At 45.5% G+C, this 20,220-nt stretch overlaps 1 protein-coding gene across 2 annotated transcripts in view; it reads right to left on the bottom strand.

Moving 5' to 3' along the window:
* Nucleotides 1-20,220, bottom strand: part of ELAPOR2 (endosome-lysosome associated apoptosis and autophagy regulator family member 2) — a 155,471-nt gene that overhangs the window by 71,279 nt on the left and 63,972 nt on the right. The window contains exon 2 of one of the 2 annotated variants that reach the window (XM_050936807.1): nucleotides 10,916-11,036. The exons of the other annotated variant lie outside the window; for it this stretch is intronic. Within the exon in view, the coding sequence (XP_050792764.1) occupies nucleotides 10,916-11,036 (121 nt within the window). The remainder of the gene's footprint in view (nucleotides 1-10,915; nucleotides 11,037-20,220) is intronic. 2 annotated transcript variants of the gene reach the window in all.

Genomic DNA, 20,220 nt, shown 5'->3' with positions numbered 1-20,220 from the left:
TCCCCTTGGTAGCATTTTGTGCTCACTTTGCACAGGTATAAATGGCTGTACCATGAGAAAGTTGGCAGAGATTCAGGCATGCAACAGTTCACTTCTTATAAAAGGTTTTCAGGGCCAAATTCCTCTCGCAGTTATACTTGTGCACCATCCATTGTAGTCAATGGATTTCAGGGTGGAATTTGGCCTTCAGTGACGGTAGTGGTGCAGGTGGCCCACTCCAGCAGGGGGTAGGGAAGAGACAGCCAGGGAGGCTGTGGAGACCTGCAGCTAATTAGGGTGAGGCTTGTTACGAGCCAGATAGGAGGCAGCTGCTGGGGCAGCCCAGATATAAGGAGCTGCCCGGCAGAGCGAGGAGAGTCTCTCCCTGACAAGCAAGGGAGGAGGACTGGCTCTCAGGGATAGCACCTGAGATGGAGCAGTGCTGGGCAGGCTCAGGGGAGTGGAGACTGAGCTCTGGCCTGTTACCTGCTAGGCTGCAAGCCCCTGCCAGAAAGGGCCAAGAAGGTACAAGGGCCAAGGGGAAGTGTCCCAGGGATGACAGGCAGACAAGGGGAGAGAAGGTGGGCAGAGAGGCTGCTGCTAGAAGGTCCCTGAGTTGGTACCCAGAGTAGTGGGTAGGCATGGGTCCCCCCCTTGCACTGCACCTGGCTGCAGAGAAGCATGGCCAATACAGACTGCAACTTGCCACTGAAGTGAGGGGCTAGACTTTGGGTTGTGGCTGGCCCCTTCAGTGGGTGCAAGCCAAAGGACTTCAGTGACCCCCGGAAGGGGGGTGAGAAAGAGGGCAGTGTCCTGAAGAGGACACCACTGAGCTGGGCAGCAGCACGGGTCCAAACCAGCGGAGTAGAGCAGACAACAGGCAAAATAAAACCCGCAGAGGGTGCTCTGGAGCTGGACTGGCCTAATTCCCGGAACAACCAGCAGGAGGCGCCTGCAGTGGTGAGTCCACGCCATTTCAGTGACTCACACAGAAATCTAACATTGCTTTGCTTTCTATGGTTAATGGAGGCTTGTTAATTGTGTAAATTGTAAATTGTTCCTAAACTCAATGTAAATATTGCTATCACTACTTTCTAGCATCCCAGATCTAAAACACGCTTCATATACATTTTCTCATGTATTTGGGTAGAATCAGGATCAATCATATTTATTATGAGTAGAATCCTGATGTGTGAGAGCTCACAGGAAAATAAATGAGAGCAATGTAGTACCCTTGATCCTCCCTCACTTATCTCAATACAACATTCTGCTTGCTTCTTTCCTGCTCTGCTCCATCCACTCCATCCACCCAAGGACCCCAGGTTCCCAATCACTCCATCAGGGTTACATTAGTAAATTGAATCTTAAGGGCATCAAATATTGTAATAAAACAGAATTTACTAACATTACCCCGATGCGTCATTTCTTTTATCCTTTCTCATCCTCTTCTTTCACCTCCCAATCTCATTCTCCTCTTACCTCTGTTCCAACTTTTCACACTATAGTCATCTGCCATCCCTCATTGCCTCCTCATTTTTTCTACCCCCTCTAACCCTCCTGAATCTTTCTCCATCATTTCCTTTCTATCCTCTTTCCCTTTTCCCATATCTCTCAACTTTCTAATTCTACCCCCTTAAGACTTCCCATCAGGCCCTTTTCCCCAGCCATGACTTGCTTGTGCCTTGACTGAGTAGCAATAGAGAAACGTATTCTCTGTGGATTTCTGCCTTCCACTGGAGAGCATAGGTAGCTCTCACAACCTTGAGTCCAACTATTGAAGACAGAACCCGATTCTTTTCTCACTTTACTAACCATTGTAACAGTGACTGCCCAGAGTAACACCACTAAAGTCAATGGAGATTCTCTTCTCATTAAAACCAGTGTATCAGCCCCACCAACTCCTTTCCATTACCCACTTCATTCTCATAGCATTCAAAGCTCATCTGCCTGAGCTCCAGATAGTAGTCTGGGGTTCCCCACTCTGCCTACAAACCTTCTGCTGACTTATCTTACCCTGGTGAGGCCAGGGGCTAAAACTGCAGCTCAGAAGAGGAGTGATAGGTAGCCAGACGGCAGCAATATGCGGTTATCACTCAGCTGTTAATGGCTGTTAAGTTTGATTGTACAGATGCCAATGCACAAACCTCCAGGAGAGGAGTGGGCAAGGCAACATAGTGTGAACAGCAGATATTTTATTTTATTTAGAGCTGTCTACAGTAGGGCTTCCTGGCAGTCCAGCTGGGATACTCCACACCACAAAAGGTCCAAACCAGAAGATACAAGACAGATCTAAGAACCAACGTGAAGGAAGGCGATGGGGGGGGAGCATAGGAAAGTTAAAAGAAAGCAAGACTTGTTGCTTTGTTATTAGTGATGTTTCCTATAACCTCCATTTATTGATTCAGAATGTCTGATGTGAATAATTTATGTGAGGCTTCTGCAACAGAGTATGAGTAATTCCTGCTTGTTTTCTCCAATAGTTATATTGGATGTGCTATCAGTGATTAGATTGAATCTTCATTTAAAAAGGATGCTGTCAGGCCTGTGATCACCTAGAAAACTAGTGTAAATCTGGGAGGGAATGTCCTCCATATTATAGACATCTCTTAAGAAAATAAAGCTATACATCACTTTTACCCTGAGAAGTAATAAAAATATACTGACATCTCCTCCAACATATTTAGCACTCCCTTCTGCCTCCTCTTATAGTCTCCCTCTCTTTCCCTCATATTTACATATTGTCACCCCTCTGCTGAGTACTAAACCGTCTGGGGATTTGTCCTGCTTTGAGCAGGGGGTTGGACTAGATGATCTCCTGAGGTCCCTTCCAACCCTGATATTCTATGATTCTATGTCAGGGCCTTGAGGTTGGCTTCATGCTGGAAGAAAAATTAGTGACTCGGAGACAGGGTTTTTTTTATTAGTGTAATTTGTTTATTTATACCAGTCAGACCACAGAAGTGGTCACAAATGTCATGTGGGCAAACCCCCCTTTCAGAAATCTTAGTCTAAATGCTAATTCCTCCCAGAGAATAATTTTCTAGCAGAGATAAAGGCAGAGAGTATACTCTCTTTCTGTTTTGGAGAAGCTGTTGCAAAAAATCTACATCATAAAAACAACAAATGAAGCATTACTTCAAAGACTGTACTCTGCTCACATACTAAAAGAACTTGAAAGACTATTACTGAGACAAGACGGGTGAGGTAATATTTTTTATTGGACAGCAAAAGATTTTACCTCACCCACCTCAACTCTCTAATATCCTGGGACCAACAGGGCTACAAAACACTGCAAACAACATTGAAAGATTATGCATAACAGCACCCTCTGGTGACTCCTCAGATAACAAGATATGTTGGGGGGAAAGGTACATATAAACACAGCTTTGAACCCCAGTTCACAAATGCATCCTTAGTCAAGGCAGCATTTCAACACATGAAGTCAATGGGACTCAGTGCATACGCTTAAAGTTAAAAACATGCATTAGTGCTGCCCTAGACAGAGATGGAGTTAAGCACGTGCTTATGGTACTTTTCTGAATCAGGGCCTTAGAAAGCAAATCTTCCTTTTTAGCTAGTTTAGCAGAGCTTCCTTAGAAAGCAGATAAAACCCTCTCACAGGCAAGACAGAGAGAGAGAGAGAGAATGCAACAGCCTAGTCCCTGCAGCCTGTATTTATGAAAGTAATCCCTACACAAGTAGCCCCTTTGAAATAAATGGGATTTCTTGAATCATTAAGTACTTCCCATGCAAGTGAGGGTTGCAGGACTGGGCCACTGAATTATTTCTGTTCATCTCTTTCAAGAGTTAAAAGAGAAAATCTAGCAAGTCAGGGCCCAAACCTATGTGTTAAGTGACCTTCAGTTCTCACTGACTTCAATGGGAGCTGGTTGTGCTCATCGTCAGGTCCAGATTCTGATACCTTTACTCATGCTGAGTGGCACCTTACTCCCTGAGCAGTTCCTCTGAAGTCAATGGGACCATGAGTGGAGACAGGCAGGTAAGAGAGCAAGTGATCAGCTCCAGAAGAGGTGGGATAAAAGGGCATGTCCCTTCAGTACATTTTTAGTGAATAATCTCAAAATATCCAAATTTCCTACAATCCAGGAAGCACATTTTAAAATATGGATACCAAAAAGCATGTGTCCTTATGTGCAGATGATCATAATGGTCCTTTTGGCCTTGGAATCTATAATCAAGTTTCCACTCCCAAAAGCAGAGTCAGATAAAATCAAAGTTGTCCCAGTCATTTATTTGCCTTCAAGAGTTATAAAATCCCCAACCACTAAAATGGTCATTTATCTCAATTGTTGTCTATAGTGCACTGTACTTGGCAGGGCAATCTATGACCCCTCTGATGATTGCCTACAAGTAGATTGCACAAGTCAGAATAAATTCTGCAAATAAACAGAGCAAAGGCACAACAGATAGAATTGCCAAGTGTCCAGTTTTTGACCGGAACACCTGGTTGACAAGGGACCCTGGCAACTCCAGCCAAGTCCAGTTGGCCGCAGCAGAGGAGGCAGTCTTCCTACCCTGCTCTGCGCAACTCCTGGAAAGCAGCTGGCATGCCCCTCCAGTTTCAAAGCAGGGAGGCGGCCATGGGGCCTCCATGTGATGCCCCCGTCCGCAGGTGCTGCCCCAAGCACCGGCTCTGCAGCTCCCATTGGCCAAGAACCAGAGCCAATGGAAGCTGCAGGGGCAGCACCTGTAGGTGGGGGCAGCACACTGAACCCCCTGGCTGCTTCTCCGCCTAGGAGCCGGAGGGACATACCACCAGTTCCCAGGAACCGTGCAGACTTCCTCCATCCCTGGGAAATGCCAGGGCTGCCTGAGGACAGCGCCGCCTGGAGCCCACACCCCAAACTCCTTCCCATGCCCCAACCCCCTGCCCCAGCTCAGAACCCAGAGGAAGGGGATAGGGAGTGAGTGGGGGTGGGGTCTCGAAGAAGGGGTGTTCGGTTTGCTGCAATTAGAAAGCTGGCAATCCTAACAACATATCTGGCCAAATTCTGCTCTCAGGTCACCATTTAACAAGATTCTTAAGCATGCACCTAACTTTAAAGAGGGGCTGAAGACCCATTTAATTAAATGGAGCGAGGCACATGCTCAAATAACCTGCTGAACGCAGGCCTCAGAACTGAATCATACCATTGTTTTCAGTGGAGTTATTTCAGCCTTTCTGGGGTTAAGTGAGCACAGAATTTGGCCCAATTTGTCAACAACTTCAGTGGACTGCATTTGATCAAATTCTTCTGTTATTAGGTCTACAATCAATTTTTTTTCTATTGTCTAAGTTAAGTCACTTAAACAATTAACATTGTTTGTGCGCACATATTCTTTTTTTAAAGAAAAAACCCAGCTCATTATAAGTGGCCTTTTGATGCCAGCTGTGACCGGTGACTTTACTAAACTTTGCCTTCCTAAAGAAAGTGAAATCCACTGCTTTTGACAGGGTCCCATTTTTCCATGCTTACTCAGGTTGAACAGTACCCAATGCTGCATACAGTTCCACTGAGATCAGTGGAACCACTCCTGCAGTAAGAAACTACCTCCTGCGACTTAGGGTAGCATAATAAGGTGCTTATTGCTCTATCAAATGAAAGGTTTAATGTTAAAAAGAATTAAGTATCAGAATGTGAACCCTTTAATCCCTCACTGGTGAGCAGCTATTCACACAGGTATGTCAGTGGAACTACTCACATCGCTGACAGCTTCGAAGTCTAGGAGAGGCATTCACATGACTATGCTGATGTGAGCTGTGTAAGATGTATGGGTAGATGTTCTGTAGTCAGGATTAAGTCATATTAGACAAACGTATTACATGACGTTACGGTTGGCAAAAGGCCCAAGTCTGTTCCTACTGAAATAAAATGCAACACTCCCATCAACATCAATAGGAACAGGCCCATAGGGACAAATCCAGCTCTCACCTCCGTGCCCACTGAGGGCTTCATAATTCACTGAATAGACAAAACTGAAGGTTTCCAGGAGGAATTGAAGCTTCTAGCAGTACTGGAGGTACAGGCAAAAGGCCAACCCAAAAGGCAAACTACTTCAGTTGCTGATAGAGAGATAAATATTCTACATAAAAAAAATAATAAATCAGGCTGCTCTGAGTGCTCGCCATTCTTATTGGCAAAGTCCTTGCCATGCTATCAGATTCAGAATGAGATCTAGGTATAATGAACTGATATGATAAGTTAAAAATCAGGAGCCAAAAATAAGCAAAGCACTCTCCATATCAAAAGGGAGGACTGGAGTGGTTCAAACAATATGCAGAAAACTAATGGATTTTTACTAATTAAAGGTCTTTGCCTGCAAGCCCTTACACATGACTAGTCCCTGGGAGGACAGACATAATGCAACTTTAAAGCTCTAGTAGGAAGCCAGATGGTCAGGTGCCTGGGGAGTGTTTCTTAGCAGTGAGTGTCAGGGGCTGTTTGTGGGCAGTCTGACATAACAGTCCAAGCTCAGAGAAAAAAGAGTCAGGGCCGTGGTCAAGAGTCACACCAACATCAAACCAGAGGCAGAAGTCACACTAGGAGTCAAAGTCACAGTCAATAACTGAGGTCAGTATGTAGGAGCAGGATCATGGAGCAAGGTGAGGTAACAGGAACAAGATGCAGGAACCAGGCAAGGAGATAGGAACTTGGTCTTGGGGGATCTGGTCAGCAGCAGGCCTAGCCATTAGTTGCTCAGACAAGTGGTCTGGCAAGAACAAGAAGCTCAATATTAGGAGGTGACCAATCAGCAGTAAGCTGCTCGTCAGCTGATCCCACTGAGGCAGCAAGTATAGTCTCTGTTTGCAGGGTATCATCCACGGTTTCCCTATTTGGCATTGCAGCATAGTGGCATAAACAGTAAAGCTCCTGTTTCGGGGCCTGTGTTTGAGACCTGTGGTCCCTGACAGTCCCTTGGGTGATTCTTGTAGAAGGCACATACTTTTGGAGGGGCATTAACATGATGGACTGGCTCTTCGGGCCCGTAACCTTCCCAGTCAATCAATCAGATAATACAGTGGTTCTCTGCCTATGTGGGAATCCAGGATATTCTGAGCTATGCACGCCTCATGGTCCTGAATTTGAGGTGGGATGATATAGGATCACACACTGAGTAGTGCCACAGCCACTGGGGTTCCATTGAATAGTCTGCCAGCCTCACCACAGAAATCAGAACCAATGAAGACAGCTACTACCACTGATACACAACAGCAACCTGTTTCCAAGAGTATCAGACATGGCTGGCTCAGTCACCTATCGGGGACACAGATGCAGCCCAAGACATTCAAGCAATGGGAGACTTCTCTGAACCTGAAAGTCCCATGGCCCTTGCATATGACACAGTCGAAGGGATATGCAAGGGACTCCATAAAACGGAAGGAAGGAGCCCAAATGTCAATGTGCTGGCCCAGCATAGGGCAGGAGCTAAAATGCCACGTGGAATCAAGCTAATGTTACCTCCTTTTCATTCTATTTTCTGTTGTTGAGCCAAAAACCTCATGGCAGTAATTACCGCTGCTGCTTCTACTTGATCTGAGTTGATATGGAAACATTCCCAGACAAGGTGGCAGTATGGAGCCTTGAGTGGCTGCAAATAAGTAGTTGCTATTTCAGCACACTAACGAGGTGAAGGAAGTGACTAACCATGTTCAACAGCTGTGTTGAAGCTGTGTGTTTATTAAGCGCAGATGTTCCTGAATGTACACACATGCTCCCCTTAGTTAGAAGCTGGAAGCTCCTTGCCAATCAGTAGCAAGTTCAATCAGGGGTACAAAACCGTCAGCCGTTTGAGCACCAGTCAGATCCAGCCCTGCCCTGCAGAGAGAAGACAAGGCTGCCATGGATCTGTAGGCTGGATCTCAATACAGTTTCCTGTAATTTTACAAAACTCACTGGGATTGAGAAAACGCCGTAAAGGAGGAATCACGGACTGGAGGACATATGTCTTCATGAGCTATATTACATCATTGAACCAAAGACACCATGCCAGCCTGACAGCTACAGTAATTGTCAGTTTTTTCTTATTCAGAGTTGTGTTTGTGCTCAATATCATGGATGCTAAAACAACTGGTTAATGTGATAGAACTGAATGTTTTATCTAGTTGTAAATGGGTGAGCCCATGTGAAAGTGTAACCCACACACCTCCTGGGTGGGGTGTTCTGTCCCATCGAGTGGCACAGAGACCACTTAGAGAGAGAGTAATGAGTTTGCTCTACAGCAGATGTGGGCAAACTATGGCCCGTGGGCCACATCTGGCCCGTGGGACTGTCCTGCCCGGCCAGGAAGCCTAGCCCCCGGCCCTTCCCCCGCTGTCCCTCCTCGCAGCCTGCTGCTGCGCAGGCAGTGCTCTGGCCTGCCGCTCCTTCTGGGCAGCGTGGGGAGCGCAGCTGGCTCTGGCCGGGTGGCGCGGCTGCAAGCTCCTGCTGCTGGTAAGGGGGCAGGAGGGTTGGGAAAGGGAGCGGGGGGCTCTGGGGGGCAATCAGGGATCAGGAGGTGGTTGGATGGGGTGGAGGTTCTGGGGGGAGCGGTCAGGGGATGGGGAACAGGGAGAGTTGGGAGTGGGAGTCCCAGGGGGCCTGTCAGGGGGTGGGGGTGTGAATAGGAGTCAGGGGACAGGGAGTAGAGGGGTTAGATAAGGGGGGTGGGATCCCAAGGGGGGCAGTTGGGGCAGGGGGTCCCAGGAGGGGGCAGTCAGGGGATGAGGAGCAGAGGACGATTGGATGGGAGTCCTCGGGGGAGGCTGTCAGGGAGTGGGGGTGTGGATGGGGTCGGGGCAGTCAGGGGACAAGGAGAAGGGGGGGTTGGATGGGTTGGAGGTTCTGAGGGGGGCAGTCAGAAGCGGAAAGTGGGAGGGGGTGGATAAGGGGCGGGGGGCAGGCTGTTTGGGGAGGCACAGCCTTCCCTACCCGGCCCTCCTTACAGTTGCATAACCTCAATGTGGCCCTTGGGCCAAAAAGTTTGCCCACTCCTGCTCTACAGCCTTAGCTAACAAGCTGTTGGCTTTTAGCTCATGCAGTTGAGGCTCATGCACTAAGCTCCTGAGGTCCCTAGTTCAATCCCAATGACCGGGTCTGTCAGCGTTACAAGTGGGGGCTAGTCCAGGATTTCAACTGGGAAGTCTCTGAAGCTCAGGATTCTCTTCCTGAGTTAGGGTAAGTATATAACCCACACACCTCCTGGGTGTGGTGTTCTGTCCCATCTAGTAGCACCAAGACCACTTAGAGAGAGAGATAAATGAGTTTGCTCTACAGCCTTAGCTAACAAGCTGTTGGCTTTTAGCTCATGCACTAAACTCCAGGGGTCCCAGGTTCAATCCCACCCACCGACAACCGGGGTTTGTCAGCATTACAAAAGCAGAAGATCTCCGATTGTCAGAAATCTCCATCTCTGTACTTTTTTTTTTTTTAAGAGATTTAAATAGGGTTTGGGCCCTGTATTATAGTCTTCATTTTAAAGGAAAATAAAAACCCTCTAGTTAGTGATGTTAGTTTAGCTAGGCTGCACTGTAACTGCTGTGCTGTAACAGTTTATCTTTGGAGTGTTATTCAGTAAAAAAAGTGTGTGTGTGTGTGTGTGTGTGTGTGTGTGTGTGTGTGTGTGTGTGTGTGTGTGTGTGTGTGTGTGTGTGTGTAACTGAATTATGATAAAGACTGGTACTGGATTCTTAAGAAGAAAAACAAAGTGAACACCATTATAATTTCCACTTTTAGCATTTAAAAGGTTTATAGAAAATCCAGCTGTAGTTTCTCACAAAGATATAAATTCCAGGTCTCTGCAAATACTTTAAGTCAGAGTAGTTTTGTAGCACAGAATTGGTAAGCAAATTGACTGACCTCTATGTAAGTTACACTAACTTTGTAGGATGTCCAGAAAGACACAGCATGAGTTTCTCCTACTTACAGTCATTTTTGGACAGGCCCTGGGAAAGAATAGCACTAGACCTGGTGAAGAGAGGGGTCATACCTATCTAAAAGCCATTGATTACTTTTCTAGATGTGTTGAAATTCTACTTACAGACTCATAGAAATGTAGGACTGGAAGGGACCTCGAGAGGTCATCTAGTCCAGTCCCCTGCACTCAGGCAGGACCAAGTAAACGTAGACCTTCCCTGACAGGTGTTTGTCTAACCTGTTCTTTAAAACTTCCAGTGATGGGAATTCCACAGTCTCTCCTAGAAATCTATTCCAGAGTTTAACAATCCTTATCCTTAAAGGATGCGTGTCTGAGAGGTGCCAAATCTAAGAAGTCTTTAACCATCAGAATTCAGTCAGAAGTTTGTCCAAGTTAAACCAGGAGACCTACCACAGAGAAAACCAAATGAACACAAAAATTGGACAATACCAGCTGTTCTCACTGAACAGAGCGGCATCCTGAGATCCTGTAAAGCTGAGACTGACTGAAGTACTCAGCAGAGGAAGAAAGGAGAAAACAAGTGGCATATCCAGCTGGTTGAGATCCTGTGTGATCTCCCTCCAGGAAGGAGATAATACAGTGGAGAAGAGTCCTAAATGTATTAAACAGGAGCCTGCACAGACACATGAGCTACAGAGCTGTGGTTGCCTAAGTGTTGCTGTGACAGACTCATACAATCTCTAGATCAACACAGAGAGCAACATGTACCACATACTCACCTGTGGGTTACACGTAGTAAAAGACAGTCCCTGTCCTACAGTCTAAATAAACAAGACAGACTGGGAACAAAAGCAGTGAGAGGGGAAATGACTTATTCAAGGTCACATAAGAGGTCAGCGGGAGAGCTAGAAATAGCACTCATCTCCTGAATCCTACTCCAGTGCATTATCCAATAGCCCACATTGCGTCTCTAACTGATAATTAACTCGTGTCAATGGTTTATGCCAGTTCAGTAACATTAAACCAGGGAAATAATATACATTACTAATAAAGATCTGTAAAATGAAAAGTGCAAACGTACTGCATTCTTTTCCTTTCATGGGGTCAGGTAATCCAGAGCACTCCGCCGACGGATTTGGGACAGCCACCCTCCACCTGGATCCACTGCTATCGCATTCTGTGTATTCATAGTGGTAATCTGTCTGCAAATAATTACAAAGAGTCTCAGTTTCCTCATAACATTTGCTCCTCTACTTAACCAGGATCGTTAATCAAGAATCCAATATTTTGCCATTTCTGTTATAATCTAAAACATACCATGCATCATTCCCAATACACTGTTCTCATTTATTACTCCATAGTGCATGCACAAGTGTACTAGGCTGTGTACGGAGCAAACAGAAAGATACTGGGGTGGGATTTTCAAAAGCACATAGGAGATTCAGGATCACAAGTCCCATTAAAATTGTGCTCCCGAGTCACTGAAAATCCCACCCACTTTCCTTTCCCCAAACAACTTAGAAGGAGATTTGCAAAGCACACAAAGGATATAAGAGTATAAGCCCCAGTGAAAGTCAGTGACTTATGCTCCTAAATCCTTTAGGTATTTTTGAAAATCTTCCCTTAAATTCTAATTGAGGCATGACCCCAAGGGCCAGATTTTCAAAAGTGCTCATTTCCCATCTAGGAACCCAAATAAGTGGCCATTCATTGCTGATCTTATTTGGTAATCTGACCATCAGTATCAAAATGGGAGCAGTTGGCTACGGAGCACTTTTGGAAATCTGGCCCTTAGACAGGTGCCTAAATGGGAGCTGAACTCTTTTGAAAACCAGGCTTCCGTTGTGGGTGCTGAGCGCTTGAAAATCTGAACCCTGAGCCCTTTAAAAACCTGGCCCAATAAATTAAAGAATAGGGTCAGGAAAGATCAGGGTCACAGTAACAAGATCAGAGAATCACTCTGTTTTGGTGTGGGCACATCTTGTAGACCCATGTAACTGACAGGTTTATTTTTAGTGGTTATTTCATTTTAACTCACATCTTGTGGACTATGATCAATGATAGTGAATCAGATTAATGATGACATAGGAAAGGTACTTGCAGGAGGAATGGCACTCAGCTTCCACGAATTCCAGCCCACACCACCCACACTAGTCCATGTTACCCTAAAGGTGATTCCTCCAGGCACACTGGCAGGGCATTGTGGGTAATTCTGCACCACTGCTTTCCATGATTCTCCACTGCACCGACTTTCCACTTGGTGCAGGAGAAAAGGGAAGGGATCGAGTGGCTTGTTGTGGCTCCCAGATTCTCAGGGCATAGAATCATAGAATATTAGGGCTGGAAGAGACCTCAGGAGGTCATCTAGTCCAATCTCCTGCTCAAAGCAAGACCAACATCAACTAAATCACCCCAGCCAGGACTCTGTCAAGCCGGGCCTTAAAAACCTCTAAGGATGGAGATCCGTCCTGGCACAGATGTAGATCAGATCAGTGCCTAGATGCACAATTGTTTCACAAAGAAAATGGTTGCAACTTTCCTTTCTGGTTACTTATAGAAAAACAAGCAGCACTGAGGTTTAATCTCTCTGCTACTGTTACTGGGAATATCCTGAAATCTTTGGACAGTAATCCAATTCTATTTAACGTTATTAAAGTTTTTTGTATTTTACACAAAGCTGAAAGTGACAGTCTGATTTGCTTTAGAATAAATATCCTTGTGACTCAACTTGAGGTTTCAAACAAAACATCAACAATGCATTAGAAACTATGGATTCAGGAAAATATTTGTCTTCTAGATGATATAATAATAGAGAATAAGACTCTATTATCTTCTGAGCTGCAAGAGACATACGTTTATTGCACTCTCAAGACTATGGAATATATTCAATGTCCATTTCTCATATTATTTTCAAGAAAATAGGCCAGTCCTTTCTCACCTCCTTATTGAAATCTTCCTCTAGAGCAAGCAGAAGATATAAATAACTTGAAGGTAATGGATTGAAATCATCTCATGGCTTATATCATACATGGAAAATTCATTTACAGTCTGAATTAGATATCTGAGACTGGAATAAGAAATGGAAGAGGACATTTCAACCCTACAATTGTGTTACATCTTCAGATCTCATTTTTTGCTTCACATCAGATCAGCAAAATTATACAGAGCAGGTTTGGTGCTAGCCAACACATGTTGGTCTTGTAACATTTCACCTAGTATAATTGAGTCTTGTTGTCTGAATGTTAGCCTACCTTTAGGCAGTTGCAAAAATAATTTCTCTATTACAGAAAATGAATTAAAAATCATAGAAAGGTGATCTTCAGTGCTTATTCTGAAGGCAGGTGGAAAGTCACTGGTTGCCTGAGATCAATGGGCTAGCCCTCACCCCTCCTGCAGAGACCTCTGCGGAAGGGGATGGGGCAGATGCTTCATTAACTTCTCTGCAAAAGCTTTCTAGGACAGGTGGAGCCAATGCATTTCCCTCACCCTGACCTGCCCCACCACACATGTGGAGAGTCAGACTTGTGGAGGACTTAAAAAGATCACCTGTAGGGACACAAAACCTAAATAGTTTCCTAAAGCATCCTCCCTCTATAGAATCTGTCACAGAATTTATCAGTTTTCAAGTGAAAGACAACCCATTCTTGTATTTAAAAATTAATCTGAGTTCTTTCTGGCTCAGACATTAATCACCTGTAATAAAAAATCTGCAAGTAAAATTCTGCCCTCAGGAACACCTGTGCAGCCCTGTAGTCTCCTACATCGCTCCTCTTGGGTGCTCCAGAACTAAGGTGTCAAGAAATATCTTTTTTAAAACTTGTTCTTGACATGACATAGATAGATAATAGAGTTCACCTATTATTACTGTTTTAATGGATTCAACGTATTATTTATTATTTGTATAGTCATAGCACGTAGGAGCCCCAGTCATGAACGAGGGCCCTGCTGTGCTAGGTGCTGTACAAACAGAATAAAAGGATAGACCCTGCCCAAAGAGCTTACAATCTAATAAGTATGAGACAAGAGACAACAAATGAAGACTGACAACACAGGAGTACAAAGAAACAGTGAGACATATTGGTTAACATTACAGATTATGATCTCTACACACAAGCAGACTAACCATTGCCAAGATGACAGATTCCAAGGCCAGAAGCGACCACTGGGATTATCTAATCTGACCTCCTGTATAACACAGGCCAGAGAACTTCCCCAAAATAATTCCTAGATCAGAAGGGTGAGGCAGTTGTAGGGGTACCCTCTAGAATGGCATGCGGCTCATCACAGAAGCAGCATGTCTGGGACTCTGCCCTGGAGTGGCCATTTGCCTCTCTGGTTTTTTGGTAGGCTTGCCTCAGCTCCTTAAGTTTCACACAGCACTGCTGCGGGTCCCTGTTATAACTTCTGTCCTTCATGCCCTCTGAGATTTTTTCAAATATTCTGACATTTCATCTTTTGGAACGGAGTTCGGATAGCATGGACTTGTCTCCCCATACAGTGATCAGATCCAGTACCTCACATTCAGTCCATGCTGGAGCTTTTTTGCAATTCTGGGACTGCATGGTCACATGTGCTGATAAGCTTGCGATGCTGGGCAAACAGGAAATGAAATTCAAAAGTTCGTGGGGCTTTTCCTGTCTACCTAGCCAGTGCATTGGAGTTGAGAGTGCTGTCCAGAGCAGTTACAATGGAGCACTCTGGGATAGCTCCCGGAGGCCAATATCATCGAATTGCATCCACACTAACCCAAATTCAACCCAGCAAGGTCGATTTCAGTGCTAATTCCCTCGTCGGGTAGAAGTACCAAAATCGATTTTAAGAGCCCTTTAAGTCAACAAAAATGGCTTCGTCGTGTGGACGGGTGCAGGATTAATCGATCTAAACCTGCTAAATTCGACTGAAACTCGTAGTGTAGACCAGGGCTGAGGGATCAAGAATTTTAAAGACCACAGAGGGCCCAGTGAGCTGAGCTCCAAATTCAACAGACTGGGAAGCACCCAGCCAGACAGGGAGCTCTATCAGGCTCCGCATGTATGTGCATGACAGTGATCCACTCTGTCCAAAAGTGCTATTGCACTAGAGTCTATGGAATTTTTTAGGCATAGTCCCCCCACCTCCCTGCCCTCACCTGTCCTTCCTGTGCAGGTCATAGCTAGATATTAGGGCATCTCACATTCAACTATATTTGCTTTTAAAGCCTCTCACACTTATAGTCTTTACATTTGGGAATGTGCCTATTTCTCTTTTACTCCATAGTCTGACACCTTGTTACTTTTCTGGGATTTACCTCCAGGATGTGAACCGGCCCCTCCTCCAGTTCAGCTGTCATTTCCATCCTGTCTTTTTATTGCACAAAAGGTGGCATATTTGGCTTGAATTTCAGGTATTAAGATAGTGTTTCAATGTGAAAACCCACTGCAGGGTTACCCAAAAAAAAAAAAAAATTCTAAATGGAAGACTGATTCTGGTTGGTTTCTTGAAAAAGCACCAGTGTATAAGGTCTGCAACATTAAATTTCAAATGACAGATTAATAGCAACTGGGGCAGTGCAGCCAAAAAATAGGCTTATTCACTCCACACTGTTCATTTATTTCACTCTACACTGAATTTTACCTTGTTCTAGACTGAGAGTTAGTTAAGTCATATCTGTATATTATAAGGCAACATACTTAAGGATGTTATAAGAATCTCTCTGACAATCATACACCTTCTTGGACATGGACACTATGTACCGGCAAAAAGAAAGCCTGGCCTTGTGCGCAATCTGTGAAGCCAGTTGTGCTAATTCATAGCACTAATGGGGAATAAAACACTGCCCTGTGGATGTGGGGGGGGAGTATCTCAGAGCAGCAGAGAACAGAGCCTTGTGGAACAATTTGTACAGCAGGCTCAGTTCTGAAATCTAGAGGTCAACATCTAGAGCTGGATAAAATACTCCCGTCCATGATGCACCCTCTTTAAAAAGGCTGAGCTTTAATAGTATGATGTCCTGAAACTTACTTGGGTGAGAGCAAAGAATTAAAACAGAAGGCTCAGCTTGCTGAGAGTCAGCTCCAGCATCTGCTGTTGCACACCCTGGTGGAGGAATGTCGGCCAGGACGATATCATTATAGGGTGTGCCTCTCCAGCATGCCCCCTTGTGGCCTGTCATGGCCCTGCAGGCATACTACATTCAGCACCTCTTGGGTCTTTTCAGACAATTATCCAGAGCAGATTAGTTCAACCTCTCCTTGCAGGTCTGGTTTAGTCACTCATTCTGGAGAGGGTAACTCAATTACTTAGCTGCTCTGTGCCCATGTAAGAGTCCTGGTCAGTTTCTTCCTCTGATCACAAGGTTCCACTCTTTCTCCAAGGGCTGGGTTGTATGTCAGACAATCCCTCTGTCCCTCTCCTTAAGACAGGAGCCTCCTCGCACTCTTCCTTGGAGCAGCAGTTGTAATTTGGGCCAGATGTAGAGTCTCAAGCAGCTTCTCCCCCAGCTCGCCCTCTTCCCAGTCAGTCCTTCCACCCTCAGGCAGGAGGGGCTCAGGAGGCAAACCCTCCCCTATAACAGTCCTGCTACTGTCTTCTCCCGGCTAACTCAGGGCCCTGCAGGAGCCTTCTTACTCCCTGCAGCAGCTACAGGCATCTGCCCTGCTGTGAGGGAGGGAGCCAGCATTTATGCTGGGCCCTTTTCTCACCTCATTTCTTATGGGCTAGGTGAGAAGGAGCCCTACCCCTACCCTCTCTGTAATTTTCCAAGTCCTAAAGATACAGTAACAAGATTCCTTCTAAATGCTACTTCTTCCTGGGACCCCTTTCCTCTCTCCCCATATCTCCTCAGGCTGTGTGTGTCAGACCACCTCAGTCTCTTAAAGAGCTACACCATATGATGGAGAGGACTAACCAGTAGACAGTACTGCCCTTAAGAGGCAGACTACCCTGTCACAGCTAGTCAATATGGCACAAGGCAGCCATAATCCCTGCTGCACTGGGAGGCCCACAGCTAGATAGTGTCACCCAACAAGTGGTTTGTCCAGGGAGCGGGGCTTTGTCAGCAGACTCAGAAACAGCACTGATTCGGCACGCCCCCTGTACAGTCAGTCAAATGGGCTCCTGTGTTATTGTGTCTACAAATGGCTGGCTTGGGCCTGGTCTACACTGGGCAGGGTGTCGATGTAAGACACAGAAATTCATCTACAGGAATAGCGTAGCTGAAGTCGATGTATCTTATTTCTACTTACCTCCTGTCCTCACAGAGCGGGATCGATGGCCGTGGCGCTTCCCGTCGACTCTGCTACTGCCACTCGCCCTGGTGGAGTTCTGGAGTTGACGGGAGCGCATTCAGGGATCAATCACTACCCACCGATCCAGCGGGTAGTGTGGACGTACCTTTGGTGGAACCCCCAGGGAGGGCAGTGGTGAGACTATCAGATCATAAGAATGGCCATGTTGGATCAGCCCAATGGGCCAACTAGCCCAGTGTCATGTATTCTGTAGCAGCCAGTGCCAGATGCCTCAGAGAGAATGAACAGGACAGGGCAAGTTACTGAGTGACCCATCCCCTGTTGTCCAGTTCTGGCAGTCAGAGATTTAGGAACACCCAGAGCATGGAGTTACATCCCTGATCATCTTGGTAATAGGTACTGACGGACCTATCTCCATGAACTTCTCTAATTCATTTATTGAACCCAGTTATACTTTTGGCCTTCACAGCATCCCCTGGCAGCGAGTGCTACAGGTTGACCACCTGTTGTGTGAAGAAGTACTTCCTTATGTTTCTTTTAAACCTGCTGCCTATTAGTTTCATTGGGTGACCCCTGGTTTGTGCGTTATTGGAAGGGGTAAATAACACTTCCTTATTCACTTTCTCCACACCATTCATGATCTTACAGACATCTCTTATATCCCCCCAAAGTCGTCCCTTTTCCAAGCTGAACAGCCCCAGTCTTTTTAATCTCTCCTCACATGAAAGCTGTTCCATACCCCTAATCATTTGTGTTGACAGTCTCTGTACCTTTTTCAAGTCTAATATACCTTTCTTTGAGATCGGGGGACCAGAACTGCATGGAGTATTCAAGGTGTGGGCACCCAGCTGGTATATAGCCAGGATCCTGCTCTCACTTAACAATATAAAGAGGGCTGGAAGGTCACGACCCCTTGACACACTAGGGGTCATGACTCTCAAGTTGAGAAACCTTAATCTAGACAGACAACGTGAATCAAGTTCAGAAGCCATAAATGTTACAAAATCTATAAGGATTTACAGTGAAACGAGCCTCTACCTCTATACTCTATTCTCAGCAGGCTGCTTTGCTCATCTTACTTTCTGACCACATAGGGCAAGGAGACAAAGTAAACTGCCATCTTACCTGCCACACGGTTATTGTAACACAGTTCAGCCCAAGAATGCTGTTTCTTCCTTCCCCTTGCAGGGTGCATGAATTTGTGTTACCTGTTTCAGAAATACGTTTGCTGAGCTTAATCCAATTAAGTGCACCCTATGCTATTAAAAGATACAGTTGGCCAAAAGGGGCATCCATAATCTTTAGTGACCCATGAGCTATCTATATTTACATGTGAAATAGGGATTAGCTGTGCATTAAAAAAGCCTCTTTGAGGAAAGAACAAAGTCAGAAGGGATTAGTAGAGATTACAACCTAGTCAAACACTCTAGTGATCCCTCCAGACTGAAAGGGAGAAAACACTTTCCCTCCCTTTGTGCACAAGGATGTGATATCCCAACGGATCACAGAAATCAGAGAAGGGGAAAAGATTTATTGAGTCACCCTAGTCTGCCTACCAGGTCAGGATTGTTCCCTACAATGTACTGTGTAGTGCTCTGTGCAGTCTAGTTTTAATGTGTCCAGGGATGAGGCTTCCAACATTTCCCAACAGGAGACTATTTCACCTGTTACTTGGGGCTTGTCTACACGGAGAGTTAGCACACAGCAAGCTTAGTGTGAATCTACAGAGCACAAACCCTCCGTACACTAACTGCCCACGTGGACCCACCAGAGGTTCTGTAGCACATTTTGACATACTGTACTCCCATTTCAAACTGCAGAACTTCTAGTGCGTGGCAGCAGGGTCCATACTGCCAGTTAGTGTGCGGCAGGCTGGTGCGCTGCAGATTCACACACTGCCTTGCTGTGGACAAACTCCCCATGTGGACGAACCTTATAGGTCTTATATGTTTTTCCTGCTATTCAAGGGCCTGGAAGGGGAGATGCAGATACGCAGTTCCTCTCAGGATCCAGCCTTCTGCCTATGTTCTTCTTTTCTTAATTTCATCCCATTACTCCTAATTATAGCCTCTTGTGCAGTAAATATTTCCTCTTCCCTTTGTGTTTACACTTTCCATTGTTTGTGAATGAGCAGCATGTCCACCCTTAGCCACTAGTCAACAACAGCATACTGATTTAGGGCCTGATCCTGGAGCTGTTTCTCACGTGGCATAGTTTTTGGGCACACAATTACAATCATTGAAGTCAATGGGGTTACTTATATGAGTAAGTTCTATTCAGTTGAAGGCTGAGCTGCGTCCTTGGTAATTTCTGTCTCTCCCCCATGTCAGTCTCTCCATCCCCTTCTGCTGCGCTTCTCTGAGATGACTCCAGTTTGTTTAAGGCTTTAGGCAATGAGACGCACAGAAATGAGCACAGCATTCCAGGCAATGTCACTGGCAGCTGTACAGACTCAGAACTTCTGAAAAATCAGCCCCACTTTTTACATAGAGCCTATTCTTAAGCAGCAGGTTTAAAAATGTTGGCCTAAGCCTACAGAACGGCCCCATCCATCCCCTTTCTGAAGTACTGCGATCCTGTTCAGCAGAGCCATTTAACATGTATTTAACATTATGCACATGCTTAAGTACCATTGACTCGAAGATGAGAATGTGCCTAAGCACTCTGCTGAAGCAGGATTTCTATTCAATAAAATACATTAGCATTTACAGGTCAGAATGATTGAGTAGCAGATACAGGTATCGTTCATGCAGTCATAATCTTCCCCCCCATTGTTAGCCACTTCTCCTTATTGCAAGAGGGTCAGGCAGTATCTTTGATATTTTCACACCCCCTGACATGCCGATAAATGTTTAGTCCAAACAGGCTAATGGGCGCTAGGCTTTCCTTTGCAGAGTGAAAGGGTCACACAAGGGGCCTTGAGTTGCTCTAGAAGTAGGCAAGAGGACAGAGATAGATTGTCTTTATCAGTATTTAGAAACAACTGGTTCACAGAAAAACACTGGAAGGAATATTCTGACCCAGATAAAATGGAGAGAGCTCTATAATTAGCCAGTTCTCATATAAACTAGGTCAAAAAAACTGCCCTAGCTTTGAGAAGTGGCTCCAGTCCATAGGCTTTGTTGCCATATAGACCAGTGGTTCTCAACCAGGAGTACGC

Source organism: Gopherus flavomarginatus, chromosome 1 (assembly GCF_025201925.1).
Source record: "Gopherus flavomarginatus isolate rGopFla2 chromosome 1, rGopFla2.mat.asm, whole genome shotgun sequence".
Lineage (NCBI taxonomy): Eukaryota > Metazoa > Chordata > Testudines > Testudinidae > Gopherus > Gopherus flavomarginatus.
This window is presented reverse-complemented; position numbering and strand designations above follow the sequence as displayed.